Source organism: Euleptes europaea, chromosome 8, assembly GCF_029931775.1.
Source record: "Euleptes europaea isolate rEulEur1 chromosome 8, rEulEur1.hap1, whole genome shotgun sequence".
NCBI classification, from domain to species: domain Eukaryota; kingdom Metazoa; phylum Chordata; class Lepidosauria; order Squamata; family Sphaerodactylidae; genus Euleptes; species Euleptes europaea.
The window spans coordinates 51,663,847-51,685,364 of record NC_079319.1 but is presented as its reverse complement, the minus strand read 5'-3'; the positions used below and the strand labels follow the sequence as shown (position 1 = coordinate 51,685,364).

Genomic DNA, 21,518 nt, shown 5'->3' with positions numbered 1-21,518 from the left:
CAGGCATGAGCAGGATAGCACTGTGGTCCTCATCTCTTAATTGTATTGTGAAGCTGCAATTGTTACAAAATCAAAGCTATGGGGAAATTCTCAGGTCATAATCTCTTTAAGTGTTGCGAGTGAATAAATCACGTTACAATTGGCGCCCAGTGTTACAGTATGTTTCTGAGACCCAGTTGGATGGACATAGCTGGAAGTAGAAGTTGCACTAGTGGAGACAGGTAACTTGCCCCAAACCACAAACTGCATACACGGCAAAGATGGAATCTGATCTTCAAATATAACTCCCACCCACCAAAACCATTTCCATTTCTTTTAGTTTCCCCCCAGACAAATCAGACTGCCATTTTAATTTCTTACTCAGATCTTCCACAAATTCATTCTACGTTGATTAATATACTCCCAAACATTTATTTTTTCCTGTCCCCTGCAGAGCAGTTACCTCTACCCTCCATTTTAGTATTATCCATACTTATTGATTTGCAAGCTCATCTAGGTATAGACTGTGCACCAACTCGACAGCTGTAGATCCTTGGAAATCAAAATGCAGATACAGAGTTTACCTTTTGAACTTCAAAAGATTTTGTATGTTACCATGCCAATTGGTAAAATTTGGCCCCACGTCAGCTACCACCAACTGTTTATGTATATAAAGTCAGCACGTGTCCTCTTAAGCCAGAATGATTAATTTTGGTTAATAATTATCCCACTGATCCACTGAAGTATCCCACTGATGATGTTAATCTTTGCTCATTCAGTAGACCTAGGGCAGTACGCTGCATAATTTATAAATAATTCAGCTCTAACTCCCTTTGAGAACAGTGAGAACCTACATTATTAACATTGGGTTTATATTAGTCTATGCAGTTTGCTTACCTTTACAATGCCACATATTTTGCAATGGGGATATGTTATAGTGTTTCCATACCACTTTCCATATCCCTTTTACACATAGCAGACTTGCTTTACCAGACTTGTGGGGGATGAACATAGAAATCATCAGCTTTATGTGGGGCAAAAGGGGACAGTAGCCTATAGTTATTCTTTTCCCAAAAGGAACAACTTTGGACATTTTGAAAGGTGATATGCTTTTAAAATATATAGAGAATTACTACTTGGTCTTCTATGCTAGAATAGAAGGCAAAAGGTATGTTTACACATGTCTTTGCTTCTTTTTGTTTTCTGTTGTGTTCCTTACCATTGTGCATTGGTATTGGAACATTACAGCGTATGCCTCTGCAACTAATATGAAACATACAAGATTTGCAGAGTTTCCAAACATACAGACACAATCTATCATACCTATTCTCTCCAGTATCAGAGGAGCATGCCTATTATATTAGGTGCTGTGGAACACAGGCAGGATAATGCTGCTGCCGTCATCTTGTTTGTGGGCTTCCTGGAGGCACCCAGTTGGCCACTGTGTGAACAGACTGCTGGATTTGATGGGTCTGATCCAGCATGGCTTTTCTTATGTTCTTATTAGAACCTGATAGAAAACTGAGTTTGAATAGGTAGATTTGAGTCCAGTAGCACCATAGAAACCAACAAGAGTTCCAGGGTATATCCTTTCGAGAGTCTAAGCTACCTTCATCAGACACAGTGAAGTAGACATCTATGGTTCCTGTTGTCAGTTTGAATAGGGCATCCTGTGTTGCATGTAAATCTTGTCTCTTCAGGAGAATTTAATTCATATGATGAGTCTTCTTTTTCATATTATTTCAAATAGGTTGATGGCCGAAAGGATGTCCCATCCATGATTGATCGGCTGCAGAGACAGATAATTGTAGCCGACTGTCAAGTTTATCTTGCTGTACTTGCTTTTGTAAAACAAGAATTATCAGGTGACCTGCATTTCTTAATATTAATAACATTTGTTTTTTTCATGGCATGTGTTTGAATGTTCTGTCAATTTAATACACCTGGTCCTTTTTGTGCGGGAAGAAAGTGAGGAATTTTGGTGACCAATTTTACTTGCAAATCATTGACAGGTCACTCAACTAACCTTCTGTTAGCCCATTGAGATTATTTGCTAAAATCGATTTGCTGTTCTTGTGCACTTGGTAACCCCCCACCCCAAACAATACTAGCAATTTTGTTCCCTTAATGCTGTTGGTTGGTATGGAAATGTCTGGATATTAATCAAATGCTACCATTACCTGTGGTGTTGCTGGGATATAAGAAATTGTCAGTCAGTCTCAGATCTTTATCCAGAGACGTAATTCACCTTTCCTTAATGTTACCATAGTTCTTAGGAATAATGTATTGTATGCCATAGTGATACTGTTTTACCTGATGACCTTTAGAAAAAGTTTGCACTTCTAGTTCAAATAATAGCCCATCTATATAAAAATTGCATGACCTAATCGTTAAGAAAGCATTGTTGATGTGCAGTCCAAGGAGATGAGAAGAGTCCCCCTCTCCCCCGGTCTCTCTGTGCTTTCTGCAGCAGTGCTGAATAAAACTGTAAACACTTGCCTTGTGGTGAACCACAGCAGTACTGAAAATGCTCTGCAGCAGAAAGCGGTCGAACTGCACATTCTTGCAGTAACCTTAGCCTCATAGTAAAGCTGAATCATGGCTGTTGCTCTGAGTGTTTTATTGCAACAGACGGCTTAATTTTCCATAGCTTGGTACTTTAAAAAAAGAAACTGTTTGCTTCATTCATCCTTTAAAAAGTCTGCTACAGAGCAGTTGAGGTTGGATAGTTCAGATTTGGTGACTTAGCCACGTTTAAGGATTTATACTTGGAAACTGTGGCAATGGCAAACCACCCCATAAACATTGTCTGCCTAGTAAACATAGTGATGTGACTTCACCCCGTGGGTCAGTAATGATCTGGTGCTTGCACAGGGGTCATTTACATTTTTACTTGGAAACAAGCTTGCACAATATATATTTTTTCTTGGGTGCCTGATTCATATTCCTGTATATTGGTCTTGAACCCCTTGGTGCATAACTAGGAGAAAGTGTGTAGTATTCCAAACATGTGGTTTGGAATACCACACACTTTACTAACACTGCTGAATTCATATGGTGATTTTAATACAGTTGCCCCTTCCTGATGAATTAGGGTTGCCAGGAGCCTGAGGAAGGTGGGGTTCGGGAATGGGAGGGACTTCAATGGGGAGGGGCCGTGGCTCAGTGGTAGAGCATCTACTTGGCATGCAGAAGGTCCAAGGTTCAATCCCTGGCATCTCCAGTTAAAGGGACTAGCCAAGTAGGTGATGTGAAAGACCTCAGCCTGAGACCCTGGAGAGCCACTGCCAGTCTGAGTAGACAATACTGACTTTGATGGACCAAGGGTCTTGTTCAGTATAAGGCAGCTTCATGTGTTCATGTGTTCAATGCCATAGAGTCCAATTGCCAAAGTGGCCATTTTCTCCAGGTGAACTGATTGCTATCGGCTGCAGATCAGTTGTAATAGCAGGAGATCTCCAGCTAGTACCTGGAGGTTGGCAACCCTATGATGAAACCTGACTTTAAAGTCTTGATGTATCACTTTGAGCACTTTTATAAATCGGGGTGAAAGGCTCACAATTTAAAAAAATAAATGCACTTTTTACAGGAAGTTCCCTTTGAGTTGTAAATGTTTGTTTTTGGTTCTAACTACCTATGTAATGCTGTTCAATCTGTAAGACTATGGTTCTGGGCCCACTGGTGTGTATTTTCTGTTAGGTGAAAACTGGAGTGATTTTTTCTTTCTTTCCACAGCTTATATAAAAGGTGGGTGGATCCTTAGAAAAGCTTGGAAAATCTACAATAAGTGTTACACGGACATTAATACACTTCAGGAATTGTATCAGAAGATAACTCAGGCATCTCCGACTTCTGATGCTGCAAATGATAATCATATTGCCACAGAAGGTGTAACGGAGGATTCGCTAAACAGACTGAAAGGTGCTGTGAGCTTTGGATATGGACTTTTTCATCTTTGCATATCCATGGTGCCCCCAAACCTGCTCAAAATCATCAACCTGCTGGGTTTTCCTGGAGACCGCCTGCAGGGGCTTTCTTCACTGATGTATGCAAGTGAAAGTAAGGACATGAAGGCCCCTTTAGCTACGTGAGTAGCTATATTGCAATGCTTTGGTAGATCTTAGTACTTTGACAGTAAGTAAACTACAGGCCAACGTAAGTTTAGCAACACTGTCTTGTTTATTTTAATGGAAACATCAGCAGGTGAAATTAACAGAACAACTAGTTGGTTGAAATGTCATGGTTTATGAAATACACTGTACATTAATTCTGAGACTGTTGCGAAGGGGCTTTTAATTCATTTAGCCTTATTACTGAAATATGAAATTACTGGAATTATTCATTTTAGAAAGATGCTTATCGAAAGAAACCGTTCTTTAAACTTCAGTAAACTGCAACTTTGGTAAAAAAAAAAAAAAATTAAACAATTTGTTAATCTCCAGTTGTGTTAAAGTACTAATTTTTAATTTGAGGATTTTTCTATGTTTCTCAAAACACAAATATCTCAGTTCAGACACAATTCAGTTCAATGGAGTGGGGTAGTTATTCATGCGCTATTATTTTGAACAGTTATAGCTTTCCTTTCTGTTCGTCTTAGTAGGATAACTTTTTGGCAAGAAATCTCAGTGCGTTTTGATCTTCCCCAGCTACATAGAACCTTTATCTTACAGTAGAATACTGTTATTGCCACTTCCATCCTCTTGAAGTGAATGGAACAACCTGTATTTACTTTTTTTTTTGCTTTTATGGGGCAACCACTTTTATTTTGGGTTTACCCAGTGTTTATTGTTTCACTGTCCCTTTATAAAGTGCTGTTATATTGTTGGAGCTATGTTCCAGTACTACAGCTATCAGCCTGGAGTACATTACCAACTTGTTTCTGTTTAGAGTGGGCTGTTTTGGTAATCTGATTGAGCAATGTAAATTGCAGTCTCTTTTCTGAATGGGCTTTTCCCCCTGGGAAATCCAACACTGATCAGACATCATGAACAAACTGGAATTTGTTTGAGAGGCATGAATGTAGTTAATTGGTGGGCGTGCACTTTCCCACTCTCCTTTCTCAATAGTGATGACAGAAGTCTTCAATTAACTCTGGTTAGTCATGTCATCTAAGTGCCAGGTACGAAAAACTGAGGTTAGCTTCTTTCCCAGTAACCAGGATTCTTAATCCCAGTTGAATCCCGGTTAAGAAACCAAGTTACTGGTAAAGAAACGAACTCAGTGTCACTGAGAGACACTGTCCTTCAGTGTTACTCTGAAGATGCCTGCCACAGCTGCTGGCGAAACGTCAGCAAAGAAAATACCAAGACCACGGTCACACAGCCCGGATAACCTACAAGAACTGATGAACTCTGACCGTGAAAGCCTTCTACAAAACTAATTTCTGTTTATTAAGGCAGAGTAAATGATCACAGGATTGATCATCAAAACTAAATGATCACAGGATTGGAAAGGATTAGAGAGCCTACCCTAATGAGGCTAGAGCATCTGAATGTTTTTAGTTTAGAAAAAGGGTTCCTGAGGGTGTGACATCATAGTTCCATACAAAATTATGCATGGTGTAGAGGAAGAGGATACAGAGAAACTCTGTTTCTTCTCTCATAATACTCAAATTTGGGATTACCGTATGAAACAGATTGGCAGTAAATTCAAGAAAAACAAAAGAAAGTACTACTTCACCCAATGGGTTAGTTGACTTGTAGAGCTGACTGCCACTAGCTTAGATGGGTTTAAAGGGGAGCTGGGCAGGATACGTCTGTCCTTGGCTATTAGGCATGATAGTAGCCAAATGGGATCTCCATGACTGCTGGGGAGCAGTCAGCAGGTGAGAGCTGTTACCTTTAGGCCCTGCCTGTGAGTTTCCCTGGAGCATGTGACTGGCTGTTGTGTGAACCAGGAAGCTGGACTAGATGGACCATTTGTCTGTTCCCGTTCTTATGGTGTTCACATTCATATGTCATAACTAATTGGATTGAGTTGGAAGACTTCTGTCTTCAGTCTTGGTGTACCATACGAGCAGAGGATGGAGGGAGCATGTATGAGCCCAGCAATTAACTAGCTTTGTGCTTGTTGTGAACAAACTCTTGTCAGTTAAGATCTTCTCAAACACCAGTTTGTTTGTGACTGTGGCATCTCAATAGCACTTTACCATGAGGGGGGTACTGGGGGCATTGCAATATACAGTATTGTAAGAGTTCTCGGCCTTTCAATTTCCATTTGAATGGGTAGTTTTATTTGCTGTTTCTGTATCCTGGACCTGTATCTAAACACTGTATCTTTATGGGTTCTCCAGCTCACTTCAGTAAAGGGGTGCTTCTAATGTGCAAAATCGGGGTGGGGGGTGTATGTAGAATGGCCCTTTCCTCTGAAGTGGAGGGGAAAGATCACTAGTACAGGACATACATCTCCCCATTACAGTGCACACGTGTCTCTGGATGGGAGCCCTGACCTTTGGGGAGGGGCTGGATTGTGAATAGAGTGGGGTAAATGTGTAAAATGTTGCCTCAAGCTGAAATTCTACGTAGCTTTGTAGGCAGGTGGGAGAAGTCCACAGTACACCCTTGAATGTATTGAGTTTATAACTACAGTTGATTATGTAGCTGAACTGATAAAAGCTAGTGTTGAATGGAACATTGGCTTACCAGTTACACTGAGCAATCAAATTGCAGTAAAACTGTTTGAAATATGTCTGATAATGTGCATGCTTCTACCCTGCCCACACCTCTGGCACTGTAGGATTGGGACTTTAGTAGGCTTGTGAAGAGGTGAGTTCCTTTAAATAATTTACTATTCTAAATATCCTCCCTTGCTGTGATTTAAATTTAGCTCTAAATTAAGGTATTAGATAACATTAGTCTGACATTAGAACGAGAATATAATTGATCCCTTCGACTTGTATCAGCACCTAATGGGGGAACTGGGAGTCGTCATGATCATTTTCTGTATATTTTCAGATTAGCCTTGCTGTGGTACCACACTGTGGTTCGTCCTTTTTTTGCTTTGGATGGCAGTGATACCAAAGCAGGACTGCAAGAAGCTAAAGATATTCTTCAGAAAAAAGAAGCCGCTTATCCAAATTCCTCTCTGTTCATGTTCTTCAAGGGAAGGATACAACGCTTAGAGGTACTGTAAGGTTTCTCTGTAGTGCTTCTGTGATATTCAATCTAAACTTTTACAAATAAAGCCATAGTCTTCAGAGCAAAGCATGTAGAATATCAAAGTCCATTGATTTTGTTGCTTTTCGTTGTCTGTATTATTAACTGTAGGAGATCCAAAAGGCTTGAGGAGTATTAACACCTAGCACCTGCTCGTTGTCCTAGAAACATGAGCTTTTAAAATTTTAAACAAACAGCATGTCTTATGGCAGTGTTTCCCAATCAGCAAAGCTTGCTGAAGTTGGTCGCAGGCTCCTATTGGCTAATGGCAGCTCTTCCCTTCCCCTCCTTGCCTGGTGCCTAGCTGAACTCATGCTGAATCTCTCAGTTGGAGGAGGTGGGGTGTAGCAAGCCTATTGGTCTGAACGGATAATTAGAAGAAAACAGAAGGTGCTTGTTTTTTAAAAACAGACGCATTTCCCCAAAGGAGAAATCTGCTGTTGAAGTTAAATGGAATATTGGGGTGGGGGGGATTCTTCAATTCTAAAGGAGTATTATAAGAGAAAGGAGCTGCAGGTTTGGAATCTGAAGCTTTCAACTTAATAGGGAGCAACCCAAGTAAACCCCAACCTCTTTTCCATGTTTTGCTTTCTCACTCTTTACAGAAGAAGTAAGTGGGCTGGGACCCCTTGCACTGTGTGCCCAGGTGAGGAACTGGCCAAAACCCCACCCTGTCTTCTTCTTTGTGTTTTCTCTGAAGTAGCCCCTATTTAATTCAGTGGGGCTTACTTACAAGGCAATCCAATGCCCACTAACCTGGGAGTAAGCCCTGTTGAATACAGCAACTTACTTCTGAATAGACATGCATAGTATTGTTCATAACCTGTGATAAGAGAGTTGTGTTCTTGCATTTGCATGGAAATACTGTGACTACCTATGTAAGTGCAATAATTATTTCAACAAATTTCACATTAATAGGTGCGTTAAGTACATTTTTGCTTGAATAACTTGAGTAAAGGTTATAAAATAGGCATTCTTGCAGTTAAAATGCGTGAAAGCAATGACTGCCAAAAACCTATGGTCCAAAATTCATGTGACAATAAATCAATGGGTCACCCTACCAAGTAAATTTGAACTTGTGGGTTCCGATACCAAAAAGACTGGGAACCAATGTCCTGTCTCAGAAGAAAGTCACTTCATCTTTCCTGTCTAGCTACTGTTCTGTTGGTGGTAAATCCAGTCTTCCTGCCCCCTTGTGGGAAAAGAAATTAACTTCCCTGAAGTTAGCACCACCAGCTCTAGTCAACTTGCCACTGGTGATCCATCAAATCATCTACAAAACCAACTATTTTGTTGTTGTTGCTGCTCATCTTTCATAATTGCACCTAAATACTGGAAGTATTGCTCAGTACTGATGTGGTTTCCCTTTCCTGTGGCACAGACCTGACAGGCTCTTGATGTTGAATCCTCACAAAACTTGCAGGCCCTCTACTTTTTTTCTCCCAGTCATCTTGAGATTCTGTGCATTCCTTGGATGTTAATGACTAGTTTTAGTCTTGAATGAATTATTGTGATAATCTTGCCAAAGTACATATCGTTCTAGCGGACCAGATGTTCCTACAGTCTAGAAGTAACTGTTTTTGCTGTATAGTACTATTGTCTTTTTTCTGTGTGGTAAATACCAAACTGTGTTTTGGTTGTTCTTGAACATGTTAACCCTCAGACTTGTCCTGTTTTTGGAGAGAAGTGGGTTTGTTTCTCGTTTACAGCAGTAGTCCTGTGATCTAGCCTTAAAGTGCTTCTGAGCATCCAAAACAGGTTCGAACCATATTTTCTCTGCCGCTTGTTCTCTTCCAGAGTTTTTTTGTCATCACAGTACCCAGTTCTTACAGGTTCAGAACCTTCTTCCTGGTTTTAAGACTTTGATTATTACTCTGATCATGCTGAACTTCTGGTATCCCCAAGTGGAAGTGGGGCTTTCGTTAGAGTGTGCCTTCTTGTTTTCAAAGGCTGCCTAGGTGTAGCTTCCCTGGAAGGTGCATGCCAGTCTCTCTGGCGTTGCTTTTATCCTGATTGGCATAACTTCCTGAGTGAACTAATTTGGGCACTGCCTGTTCCTTCACATAGTAAGGGGTCACTCAAGAAGCTCTGCAATACTCCTCTTGCCCAGCAAGCCCTTCATTATACCTCCATGAGTGCCTTCTGTTCCCAACCTGCCTGTTATGATGGGTCTAGTGAAAATACTGACCTCCTGAGATAAAGTTTGACAGTTCAGTTTGTTGATGTATTTTGCACTTAATTTCTTAACTGCATTTATTAATAATCATCTTACTTCATCTTCCTAAGTGTCCTTAAAGAGCCATGTATGTGAAGAAATTGATTTTTTAATGCTGTGTAAGCCTGTAGTAGAAGAGGAAGAAGAGTTGGTTTTTATATGCTGGCTTTCTCTACCACTTAAGGGAGACTCAAACCGGCTTACAATCACCTTCCCTTCCCCTCCCCACTACAGACACCCTGTGAGGTAGGTGGTGCTGAGAGAGAGTGACTAGCTGAAGGTCACCCAGTTGGCTTCATGTGGAGGAGTGGGGAAACCAACCCAGTTCACCAGATTAGCCTCCGCCGCTCATGTGGAGGAGTGGGGAATCAAACCCAGTTCTCCAGATCAGAGTCCACCACTCCAAACCACCGCTCTTAACCATTACACATGCTGGCTCTCTTAAAGCGCACCAGAGAAGTTAAAAGACCACAAAAAGAACACATCCTGTCAGGTGTGGGGTTTGGCCACAATTCTTACAACAACCCACAGTATCCTAATGTGTTCATACGGGGGATGTTGGTAAGACTATGTATGGAAGGAGGCTAATTAGTTTATAAAAATTGATAAGATAGTAAAAACAATCTGTTAGAGGTATGTGTGGTATTTATTTCCTTCTGAAATTTCAGAACACACAAAATACATAATAGCACAACATTTTTCTGAATGTGAACCAGTGCTCAAATTACAGGGCAGCCATGGAAAGGGAAGACCATAGTACAGAGACCTCATAAGCCAAGGAGAGTTTTATTGGTAAGATGAATAATCTACTGTACATCACTGCTGTCTTGTACCATCTGCCTTGTATCTCAGTTGAGACCCCTTCCCTAGGGATGGTCTCTGTTGAGCGAGCCCAGGATTTATGGGTATTTCAGTTTCTGATTTCATCTGGTGCAGGTCTCTGGAGAGCAGCCTAAATAGACCAGACTAGCCCCAAGCTTGTCAGCGCTTGGAAGAGAAGCAGTGTTGGCCATGGTTAATACTTGGATGGGAGATGACCAAGGAAGACCAGGGCTGCTGTGCAGAAGATGGCAGTGGCAAACCGCCTCTGCTCATCTCTTGCCCCAAAAATCCCATGGTCTCCATAAGTCAGCTGCTGCTTGACAACATTTAGTTATAATTAGGTCTCTGGAGAGGTAGTATATACATTTTCTAAATACATATTTATTTATGAAACTTTAAATATAATCCCTCCTCCTGTTCTTTCCCTTAAGAATATTTATGTACACAGAAATAAAAGTGTCTGACCGTGTATCCTAGTATCGTAGTATCTTTTGGTGTACCTAAGGTTCTAGCCATAAAAATTTGAAATATTTCTGAATTCAGTATTTGCCCTGGTTAACACTGGCAGGAGTTTATGGCTTATCTGATTACTAGAGCTCCGTAGTTATTCTGTGGTATATGTGTTTATCTTTTATTCACTCTGACATCAAAATCCATCTTTCTGCCTCTCAACAGATAGCTGATACACAGGTAATTTCAAGAGGAGTAATGTAGGCAAATCCTTGCCATTGTTACGTTTTTAGATTTGAGAGTGTACAGAGGGATATAGGGGGTTCTTTGGAGAATCTGTCCCATCTCCTCACTTCAGCAGGCCAAGGCTGCTACTAAGCTGTTGAGGGTGGGGGAGAAATCTCTTGTTCCATCTTTTGCTTTGGGATTGGTCTACTCTGCAAAGTAGTCATTGCCAGTGGAAGACATCAATAGGGATTCTCAGCAATCATAAGAACTGCTTTCGTTTAGAAATCTGAGTAAAAAGAGTTACAACTCTGCCAGTATACAATCTCCAGGCTCCTGACCCCCCAGAAGTATTATCATATTCTTTTTTAGTAATTTGGCTGAAAGGAAAAAGCCATAGAGACAACTCCCTATAACATCTCTTGCAACATAGAAGTTTATTTGACCAAGACAATAGGTTTGCTTTTGGTATACCTAAAGTTCTAGCCAGAAAAATTAGAAGTATTTCTAAATTCAGTATTTGCCCTAGTTAACATAGGCAGGAGTTTATGGCTTATCTGATTACTAGAGCTCCATAGCAAGGAGCAATTGAAAATCTAAAAGTCCTTTGCTGTCGCTTAGACACAGGATGCAGTTGGAATTCAGGGAGCATAGTTTTTGCTAGCTCCAGGCTGAAAACTTGAAACATCCGTGACTATATTTTTTTAATGAAATGAACCTGGAAACTAGCCAGAGGGCTCAAAGTGATTCAGGAAGATAGTCTTAAGGGACTGAGTTTGTTCTTCTTCTATTTGAAAATTGTACATATGGTTATAGAAAGGAATGGCTGATACTAAAGTTGAGCAGTTCCCAAAGGTCCCCACTATGAAGAACTGAAGAACCTGAAACATTCCTCAGAGCTATCCTCACCCCCACCCCGCCACGACAGAGGCAGCATTGTGTCCCTGGCTGAGGTAGCTGAAAATGAAGAAAGGGATCAGGGAAGAGGAATGGAAACATTTGGTACATTTTTCAGTGCCATCCTTCTTTGTCCCCTGAAGTCTACTCCACTTAGGATGCTATTGTTCGTTTCAGATGCATATGGACGCAATCTTGAGGCTGCTTCAGGTGTATATATTTAAGAGCAAGGATTATGTTATCCCATCCTTCTATCAGTTGCTTTGTACTCATTACAGCTTTGTCTAGGATCCAGTGCAAATATGGGGGCAGGAGCTCCAAAGTTTTAACTTAAGCAAGTGAAACGTCTCAGGGAATGCGCGAGCCTGGTCTGAAGAGTCAACTTCTACCTATCATTGGCTTGGCTGCTGTGATGTCAAAGAAGTGCTTAAAAACTGTAAACAACAACAACAACAACCCACTGATGGCTACTTAGGAATAATGAGAATATGTGCACCTTCCCAGCCAGACAGCTACAAAGGTGCTAAATGACAAAAATGAATTTACACCATGGGACTTCAAATTGCACCTTGGTGGTACAGTCTAGTTAATGATTTTAAAACAGTTTGCTGGGATCAGGGATGACTGTTGTTCTTTATATATGTAACTATATTATTTGCATTGTTTCATATTGTAACTCTGCTTTGCCACTACAGGATTTACAGTTTTATCACTGATCTGTACCCTTCTTAGCAACTGAAGCTATAACTTGCCAATTTGTCATAGTTCATTAATAAAAACCACCCAAATCTATTTACAATGAATTAAAGGCTGCTAACAGCCTTATTGATTTTGGGCAGTGTAGGGGTACATAAAAACTAGAATTGCATTCCTGAATATATTTTTTAATTTGTCCAACAACTTTGTATATTGGTTCCTGGATCACTTTATCTGTTGCTTACAGTTATCACTAAGGGGTAGTTAGATGTGTGGCTATGGGAGTGTTCTGCGAAATGCATAGATGAGGTATTTTGTAGAGGAGGATACATGCTGCTCTGAGAAAGAGGGCGTATATCAGGGCCTTTGATAGTGTCCCGTACCAGATGCATACTGCCAAACTCTGGAAATAGGGGTGCAGGTGTGTACTCTGCAGAGGCTTTGCTCAGCATATGGCAGTAGCCTCTACCTTCTCAGGATTTTGGCAGTGTTCTTCCTGCCCTGTTCACTAGTTAATTTGGTATTAATCACTGTAAAGAAAAAAAATAGTTTTTCTGTATACCTGGCTTCTGTGTTTTCATAAGAAAATAGCTAGTGTTTGCTTCTGTGTCTCAGTTACTTCTTTGGTGCCGCTTTAAATCTGTGTTGCATCTTAGCACTCACAGACTTATGAAGGTTGGAATACTTCCTACATTGGGAGGGAAGGTGGCATGTTATAGCCCAGTCTCGCAGATCTTGGAAGGTAAGCAGGGTCAGTACTTGGTGGGAGACCATTAAGGACAACTCTGCAGAGGAAGGCCATGGCAAGCCACCCCTGCATCTCACTTGCCTTGAAAACCTCTTGCTGGGGTGGCCATAAGTCGGGTCAACTGTACAACACATATGTTGTACAGTTTTGTTTGTTTCCCCACTCCTACATACTTCCTACATTCCATTGTAAGGCTTTTGTGTGCCACAGATGTGGGACATCTCTGTCATGCCCTGAAACACTTTCTCTCTCTGCCCTCCTCCTTCCCCCGTCATGGTCTCTGATTGTTTCTGACTGACCATTTAGCTTGATGGAAAGTTCTCTGTGTGTGTATGTTAAGTGCCATCAAGTCGCTTCCAACTCATGGCGACCCTATGAATCAGTGACCTCCAAAATGTCCTATCTTTAACAGCCTTGCTCAGGTCTTGCAAATTGAGGACTGTGGCTTCTTTCATGGAGTCAATCCATCTCTTGTTGGGTCTTCCTCTTTTCCTGTTGCCTTCAACTTTTACTATCATGATTGTTTTTACCAGTGACTCTTGTCTTCTCATAGTGTGAACATAATACGATAGCCTCGATTTAGTCATTTTCGCTTCTAGGGTCAGTTCAGGCAGATTTGATCTGTAACCCACTGATTTGTTTTCTTGGCAGTCCATGGTAAAGTTCTAGTGAGTTCAAAAGCTTGCTCACCACTTCCTGAGACTTGGGTGGGTCCTAGTGAATGATATAGGCACTGTTGCATGTGGATATTTTTCTGCTGGACCAACAGGACTACTGGCAACCTTTGTAATTAGCTATGTCTTTCTTAGCCACAAAATGTTTGTGCTTACTTTAGCTAGGCAGCTCCTGGGACCTGTGGTGACAGTAAGGCCACAGAAGGCTTGTGATGAAACATCGATGTCTAAATGGCTTCTACAATAGGAGATCTTGGGCTCTTTTAATTTAATCAGGGTTTTATGATGGTTAGTTAAATGAGAAGTGCTTTCTGCTTATTACCTGGACGGTGCAATACTCGCTGATGTCATGCATTATGCTGAGCTGTTCTTTACTCACTGTGACCTACTTCTCGCTTTTTACCCCAGCCCATAAAGAATAGTATCATCCTTTAACAATTGTTGATTGAGTTGTTCTTTTCCTCTGGCAAAACTGAATGGCAACATTGGAATTTGCAAACTTCTAAGATACGCAGCTGGTCTCCTCCTGCAGTAGCAGTACAGTAGTGCATAAGAATCCTTTCTCTGAGTGTGTTTAAAGCTCTTGTTTTCTTTCTTCTGTAAGATGTATCCTTTTTTCCTTTCCTTTTATCCCTTAGAAGCTCCTTGATCAATTGATCTTGGGCAGCATATATCTAGTGTTGGAGGGATATAAGGACTGAAACAAATCTTGCCACTGACAATGTAGCCTTGGGGTCCCTATCTCTTAGTAAAAAAGGCATTATGTCAGTCACAGAGGCATTGGATTTGTATGTTAAAATGGAGGAAATATAGTGCAATCGAAGTTCCTCGTAAAAGCGGCATTCCAAAAGGGCATGAGCTAATGAGTCAATAGAGCCAAAAGAGCAAGGGCAGATCCTGTCTGAGTATGGTGCAAGATGTTTCTGTATTAGAGCTTCACAATCAGTTTTGAATAGTTCTTTTGAATATTTGCTTCCTGAAGGTTTGATACAGCACAAGCACCAGCTTTTTCATCTGTTCATAGCTTCTGATTTTCAGTAGACTCCAGTACCTATAGTAGAACTGTCCTTAATGATGAATGCTGTCTCAGTCCACCTTATTGCACAGTTTTAATTGTACACAGTTGTAATTGTGATATATATTTTGGTACTCTTACCATAGGCTACCCCTCACCCCTAATCCCCAAAGGTTTGTAACCATACTTAAATTGATATATAAGCCACCTTGAGCAGGACTTTGAAGAGGCAGCATAGAAATATTCTAAATAAATAAATATAGCTGCTATGCTTAAACATTTGGTTGAATTCTGACTCAGCTGGTAAGAACTTCATGCTCTTAGGATCTACATAAGCTTTGTGCCTTGAGATTAGGAGTCATCTTTTTATTCTGGCAGGACCCCTGCATATGAATTTCTTCTTGTCATGCAGAAGCTGCTGTAGTTCAGCATCACTGGCACTTGCCATCTGTGCCTTCTGTTGATTTTGCTTGTGGAGAGCACTTCCATCAGCATACTATATTGCACATGTGGTGATGTGCACATGTGGTGATGCAGCCTCTGAAACCATTTGGCCAAGCTGGTTTGATGGCGCAGAACATTCCAGCTACTCAGGGAGCGAGGGTTCATAGCCCATCTTCTGTAAGATTAGTTGTTGGTTTGGCTGGAATGAAAGGCTACAGGCTTTACTGAAAGAGAAGATATCTGTGGGAGGCAAATGATTGGCAGGAGGCGCCAGACAGGAAACCTATAAGGACATAGCAAGCAGTGGAAAATGTGCATGAGCCTGAGAGAAGAGCAGGTGGGAAACCAGAAGGAGAAAAGGTTCCTGTGACTTGAGAGGTGTGTGGAGAACAATTCTCCTAGCTTTTGCTTCTGCTGTCACTGCCGCATCAAACTTGTACAATGTTAGAAAGAGCAGGAAGGACAAAGCTGGAGCGGTCTGGAAAACTGACCTTCACGTTAATTTGGACTAGGCAGCCAGTTCTGTGACTGTATCCTTCTAGTTATAAACAATTTGGTAGGTTATCATTGCACTTAAAACATTCCTTAGATATTGCACTATGTGATCAGGCTTCACATTTTGATTATAAAATTGGTGATATTCATATTTTCATTTAGACTGATAGTGTTTGCTTTTATTTGCTAGTGTCAAATCAACAGTGCCTTGACCTCCTTTCACACTGCTTTGGAGTTTGCAACTGATCAGAGGGAGATTCAACATGTCTGCCTGTATGAAATTGGTATGTACATTGATATACATTTTGTCTTTCTAGTATTGTTGCAGCTAATATCTGGATGAACAAAGTTGAGTCATGTTAACTGCAATTAAGAAGTTATCATCAATATAGTATGCTGATGGAAGTGCTATGTTATTACTGCATTGCTAAAAGCGAGGCATGTCTAATAAATAATATATGGCAGCCATGTACTAATGGTCTTCAGTTAGTGTATAATCACATGGTAGATTTCACTAATTATTGCTCTTCAAAGTTTGACTGATCACTGGAACTCAATGTTTCTTTGAAATACAAGTTCCTTTTCTTCATTAGCACCTATCTTACAAAAGTAAAAAGATAATGTTAAAGTCCTGGATGGGGGATAATTGTGTACAAAAGTAATCACACATACCGTATATACCCATGTATAAGCCGACCCGCGTATAAGCCGAGGTGCCTAATTTCTCCCCCCCCGAAAAAAATGGCGGCGGGGGGGCCTTGGGCAGCCATCCTGCGACTGCAAAAGGCTGCCCAAGGCCCCTCCCGCCCGAAAAAAATGGCGGCGGGGGTGGGGGGGCCTTGGGCAGCCTCCTGCAGCCGCAGGATGGCTGCCCAAGGCCCCTCCCGCCCGGGAAAAATGGCGGCGGGGGCCGGGGGGGCTGGGGCAGCCTTCCTGCGGCTGCAGGAGGCTGCCCAAGGCCCCTCCCGGCGGCAGGAAGCGGCACGGGCCCGGCGGCGGCGGCGGTAAGTTTCCCCCCTCCCTCCTCCCTCCTCCCTCCCCCCGTATTGACCCGCGTATAAGCCGAGGCCGGCTTTTTCAGCCCATTTTTGGGGCTGAAAAACTCGGCTTATACGCGAGTATATACTGTACACACTCCGCCATAGAGACCTATTTGTTTTCTCCCAGGTAAACATGCATAGGATTGCATCTTTTATAAGTTAAAAGTACATTTTATTCCTCAGACTTTTGAAAGTGTCCTACTAGACACAGTTACCGTTCAGATCCTGGTTTCTGATTAACTTTCCCCATAAAAACTTGTTTCTACTGGACCCTAATCATTTGATTTAAAAGAAGGTAAAGTGATAAGTTTTTAAATAATTAGTCCTTTGTTGACACTATATCTTCTACTGTTTTACAGAAGCCTTCAGACACTCCCCCCCCCCCGATTTTACTTAAAGCGGTACTAAGTAATATACTGTCAGCAGAGCTGTCTGCTTCTGCTATTCCTGTCCATGTCTGAAATGGCCCACGGACACAGCATTATGTACACCCAAGAGATCAGGATGCGTTCAACTGTGAATCACTGGCAGATTTACATCCCTTCCAGATATTCATTCCTTATTTTAGGTATACTGGAGCTTTGCTGTATGAAGTCAGTTTCCTTTCTTTATTATTTTTTAAATGTCTCTTGTATTTACAGGCTGGTGTAGTATGATAGAAATGAATTTCCAGGATGCATTTAAATCCTTCGAACGACTTAAAAATGAATCAAGATGGTCCCAGTGCTACTATGCCTATTTAACAGCAGGGAAGTATCATTGTGTTAATACAATTTGTGTGAGTGGCTTGATTGGTGTATGGCAGCAGTACACATTTGCATGGAAATTACCTGTACACTGACTGCCCCCCCTTTTTTGGGGATTACATATTTTCATAAATTTGAGCGTTAAAGTTTATAGCCATATAAATCACAATAGAATGTGCACAGCTAGGGTGTGTGTGTGTGTGAATATGTTCTATTCATAGTTGAATTATCATAGAATTAAGGGCTATGCTTTTAAGGATGACTGAAGTGACTGTGCTAAGTTAGTGCAGAGCAGCCTTGTGGTCCAGGATCCAAAAAGTCGGTTAGACTGAGTGTGGAAGCCTTTCTGCATCTGTTGGAATTGTGATCACTTTTTTTGGTATTGTTCTCTGAAAATCATGTGTGTGCAGTACCCACTCACTCCAATGCTATAGCATAGATTACTCTTGAAAGTTCCCTGGATTCAAAAGCAGTTTGTCATATGACATGTGGGCAAAGTGGGTACAAAGCACCCTGGTATATGGAGTTAGTAGCCCAGATTTTCAGATCCTGGTCATAGTAGTTTCAAAGACTGATTTGGAATATATGGGCTGCCACTTATATCCTCTTTACTGCTAAGGAAGCCAAATACCTTATGAGCTTGCAGCATTATTCTGCTTATATATTGTCTTATGTATGCATTTGCCTTGCTAAGATCACTAGAAGAAACTTTTTTTTTCTTTATTACAGTGTGTCAGGGAGCTACTGGTGAGGTGAATGGTGCACAGAATGTATTCAAGGAAGTCCAGAAGCTTTTTAAAAGAAAAAACAATCAAATTGAGCAATTTTCAGTCAAAAAGGTCTGGCTAGCATACGCTTGGTTAATTTCTTCTACGGGTTATAATTGTCATCTGTATTCCATTGCTTTAAATGTTGGGTTCTAAGTTGGGGTGTGCAAAAAAAAATTGGGGGGAGGGATTCAGATTTGGGTATATTGGACCTGAAAATTTTTCAGGATTTCCAAATATTCCTGAATCTCCACACTGGTATGTGTTTTTTTGGGGGGAATTTCAGGAATCTGGAAAAATTCAGCTCCATTCTAGCCTATGGGGAATCTTTCCGGGGCTTGGGGGTTGTTTTTTAAAGTAGAGGTGACTCTTCTTAGAAAAAACCCCAAATTTGGTGAGGATTGGGTCAGGGGGTCCAATTTTATGGGTCCCCAAAGAGGGTGCCCCATCCATTCTCCATTGGTTCCAATGGAGGAAAAATGGAGGCCCATAAAATCGGACCCAATATTTACCAAACTTGAGGGTTCTTATAAGGAAAATCACCAGCAGCTACGTTGAAAATTTGGTGCCTTTACCTTAAAAACAAAACAAAACAAAAAAAACCACACACACACCCCAGAGCCGTGGAAAGATTTCCATAGGTTATAATGGAGCAGAAGGGAGGGGGGAATTTAAACTTTAAAGTGCTGTGGAGATGGTGCAAATATGCTGAAATGGGTTTTTTTAATTTTTAAAAAGGGTTTCTTTCCTTTCTGCTTTTAAAAGGGGTTTCTTTTCTTGCTGCTGTAGCTGGTGATCCTGAAATGATCTCGAAAATAAAGCTGAATTTTTTTTGGGGGGGAGGGAGAGCGGGATTACTGGCTACTGTTTAAAAAGCCGTCTTTTTTCCAGTTTGGCGTTACTGAACGCTCACCCCTAGCTCTAAGCACTGTTGTTTATATAACAATTATTTTCTCTTGTATACCTGTCTTACCCAACCCTGTTCATACATGTATTCCTGTTCCTGGTATAAGTGACATGCGGATTTCAAGCTTTCACCCACATGTGCTGCTACTTCTCTTTCCTAGAAATGACAAAATGAAATGAGTTCACCATTGTGCTGGCTCATGCAAATCTTTCCTGGGAGGGGAGGGACAGGGCAAGATTGCACATAAGACTCTTATAACCCTCCCATTGCAGACGGGAATCCTTGCCAGAAACAGGGCCTTCTAGTGGAAATAATTCCACTGGAGCAACTGAATAATACGTACTTAGTTTGTTGCTAACAGTAACATTCTCACAAGAAAATCAGATCTCTTTTATGTTGGTGACATGCTTTCCCATATCCATTTGGTGTGGTGTTGAATGAACTGTCTGTAAGTTAATCCTATGATTTTTTAAAAAATCTTGTTGCTACCTGAAAGGCTGCCAAGGATTGCTGCCTGAAAGGCTCCAGGTGGCTGATCTAAAGTGAACAAAAAGCCGGGAAGGTGTGAGCACGTTGCTGGGCAGTAACCCCAAGGGTTTCCCTTCCTGTCTTTGCTAGCTGGGATTCTAAAACCAGCTCATATCTGGCAATTGGTAGCTTAACTGGGATGGAGGGAAAAGATGTGGGTAAACTGAAGTGAGAGATTTAATAGCTGGAGAGCTATGAGTTTGGATTTGGCCCACTGTCTGCCTGTTGCTGACAACTAGTTGGAAGGAGTATGTCTCCATGAAACTGGTTGCAACGCTCTGGTTAGGAACCTGAAAAAGGGTCCACTCAGTAAAAAATATTTACTACATATATACTTCATTTGGCACAAGAGGTATTATTTTACTGCAGAATAAGGATTCACAAACGTTTTAGTAGTTAAGGTACACTCTGTATCAAATCCTTGATATAAAAAGTCACCTCCCTGAGTATATTGACTTTAAATCTGTGGGGTTTGTCCTCAGTGTACACAGACAGGAAAGCTATAGTTGATTCCTCAGTATGTGTGTACAGTCATTACATGTTAAGAATTTATGCATCAGAGCAGCATGAATTTCTACACGGAAGAGCTTTTCATAAAGGGATTTTGTAATCCATGAAGAGACCCTCAGTCATAGGATTTTGATGCTTCAATCTTTGAGGAGCTTTTAGAATTTCATCCTGAATTGCTGCATGCTTAAACATTCTCAGTTGCACTTCTTTCCTTTGATGTAGGTTGAAATGGAAATAATTGTTTTTTCTGTTTTCAGGCAGATCGATTTAGGAAGCAAAAACCAACCAAAGAGCTCTGTGTACTGGCATCCATTGAAGTGTTGTATTTATGGAAAGCGCTTCCAAATTGTTCATTCACCAACCTACAGCGCATGAGTCAAGGTACAAGATGTTATTTTTTACAATTGCACACTGTTGTTTCTTCCATATTTTCCCATCAGTTTTCTATCATTAATGTTAGCAATTTGTGCCAATTTGGAGACTGAAATAAATTTGCTCATCTAATGACTGATTTTCTATAAACTCCTGATGTAAAATAATAGACACTAAGAATTGGATGAAACAGGCTGTGACTTTTGGAGTAATCCCCCCACCTTTGATTGGGAAAAGTTTATTTTTTTAAATATTCCTGGCTGCAATGTTATAAAAAAAGGTAGTAGATCGTAGCTAATTGCTCTGGTTTGTTTACAGAATACCATTAAGCTTAGATATGCGGATGCATCCTTTGTCTTTGTAAGCCTGGGCTGTTTCACTGGCCATGATGGACCAGGGTTGCAAGAATAAGGCTTGGTGACTCTCAGGTCTTTGCATACTTCCTTTGTTAACAACAGTTGAAACTTATCCATCAGCACAGTCCAAGCTGGATTGTATGCACATTTTCTTTATATGCAAAGTGTCTCATAAATGGATCACTGTGGGCCTTGGAAGGAATTGCCTTTAAAGCAGGAAGTAGTACTGACCCTTTTACAGCCTGTGAAAGTTTTCCCTGGGTGAAACTTTTCCCCTGAATGAGATGGGGGAAGAGGCAGACTGGGGGGGGGGAAAGAGAAAATATGCTTCTTTGCTATCATTTGTGAATTGAGGGAGAGGAGAAGAAATGCAGGACACAACACTTGTGCTCACCTATTCCCCCAGAGAAGTGGAAATAGGGTGCGTACAACAGGGATACTCCCATGGGGTTACAGATAATATGGAAAGGGAGCTGCA

At 41.1% G+C, this 21,518-nt stretch overlaps 1 protein-coding gene across 1 annotated transcript in view; it reads left to right on the top strand.

Annotated features, from left to right (window-relative positions):
• TTC39C (tetratricopeptide repeat domain 39C) overlaps window positions 1-21,518 on the top strand; it is a 53,412-nt gene that overhangs the window by 27,072 nt on the left and 4,822 nt on the right. The window contains exons 4-10 of the mRNA XM_056854352.1: window positions 1,730-1,844; window positions 3,715-4,066; window positions 6,933-7,101; window positions 16,005-16,098; window positions 17,496-17,615; window positions 18,330-18,439; window positions 20,570-20,693. Of these exons, the coding sequence (XP_056710330.1) occupies window positions 1,730-1,844; window positions 3,715-4,066; window positions 6,933-7,101; window positions 16,005-16,098; window positions 17,496-17,615; window positions 18,330-18,439; window positions 20,570-20,693 (1,084 nt within the window). The remainder of the gene's footprint in view (window positions 1-1,729; window positions 1,845-3,714; window positions 4,067-6,932; window positions 7,102-16,004; window positions 16,099-17,495; window positions 17,616-18,329; window positions 18,440-20,569; window positions 20,694-21,518) is intronic.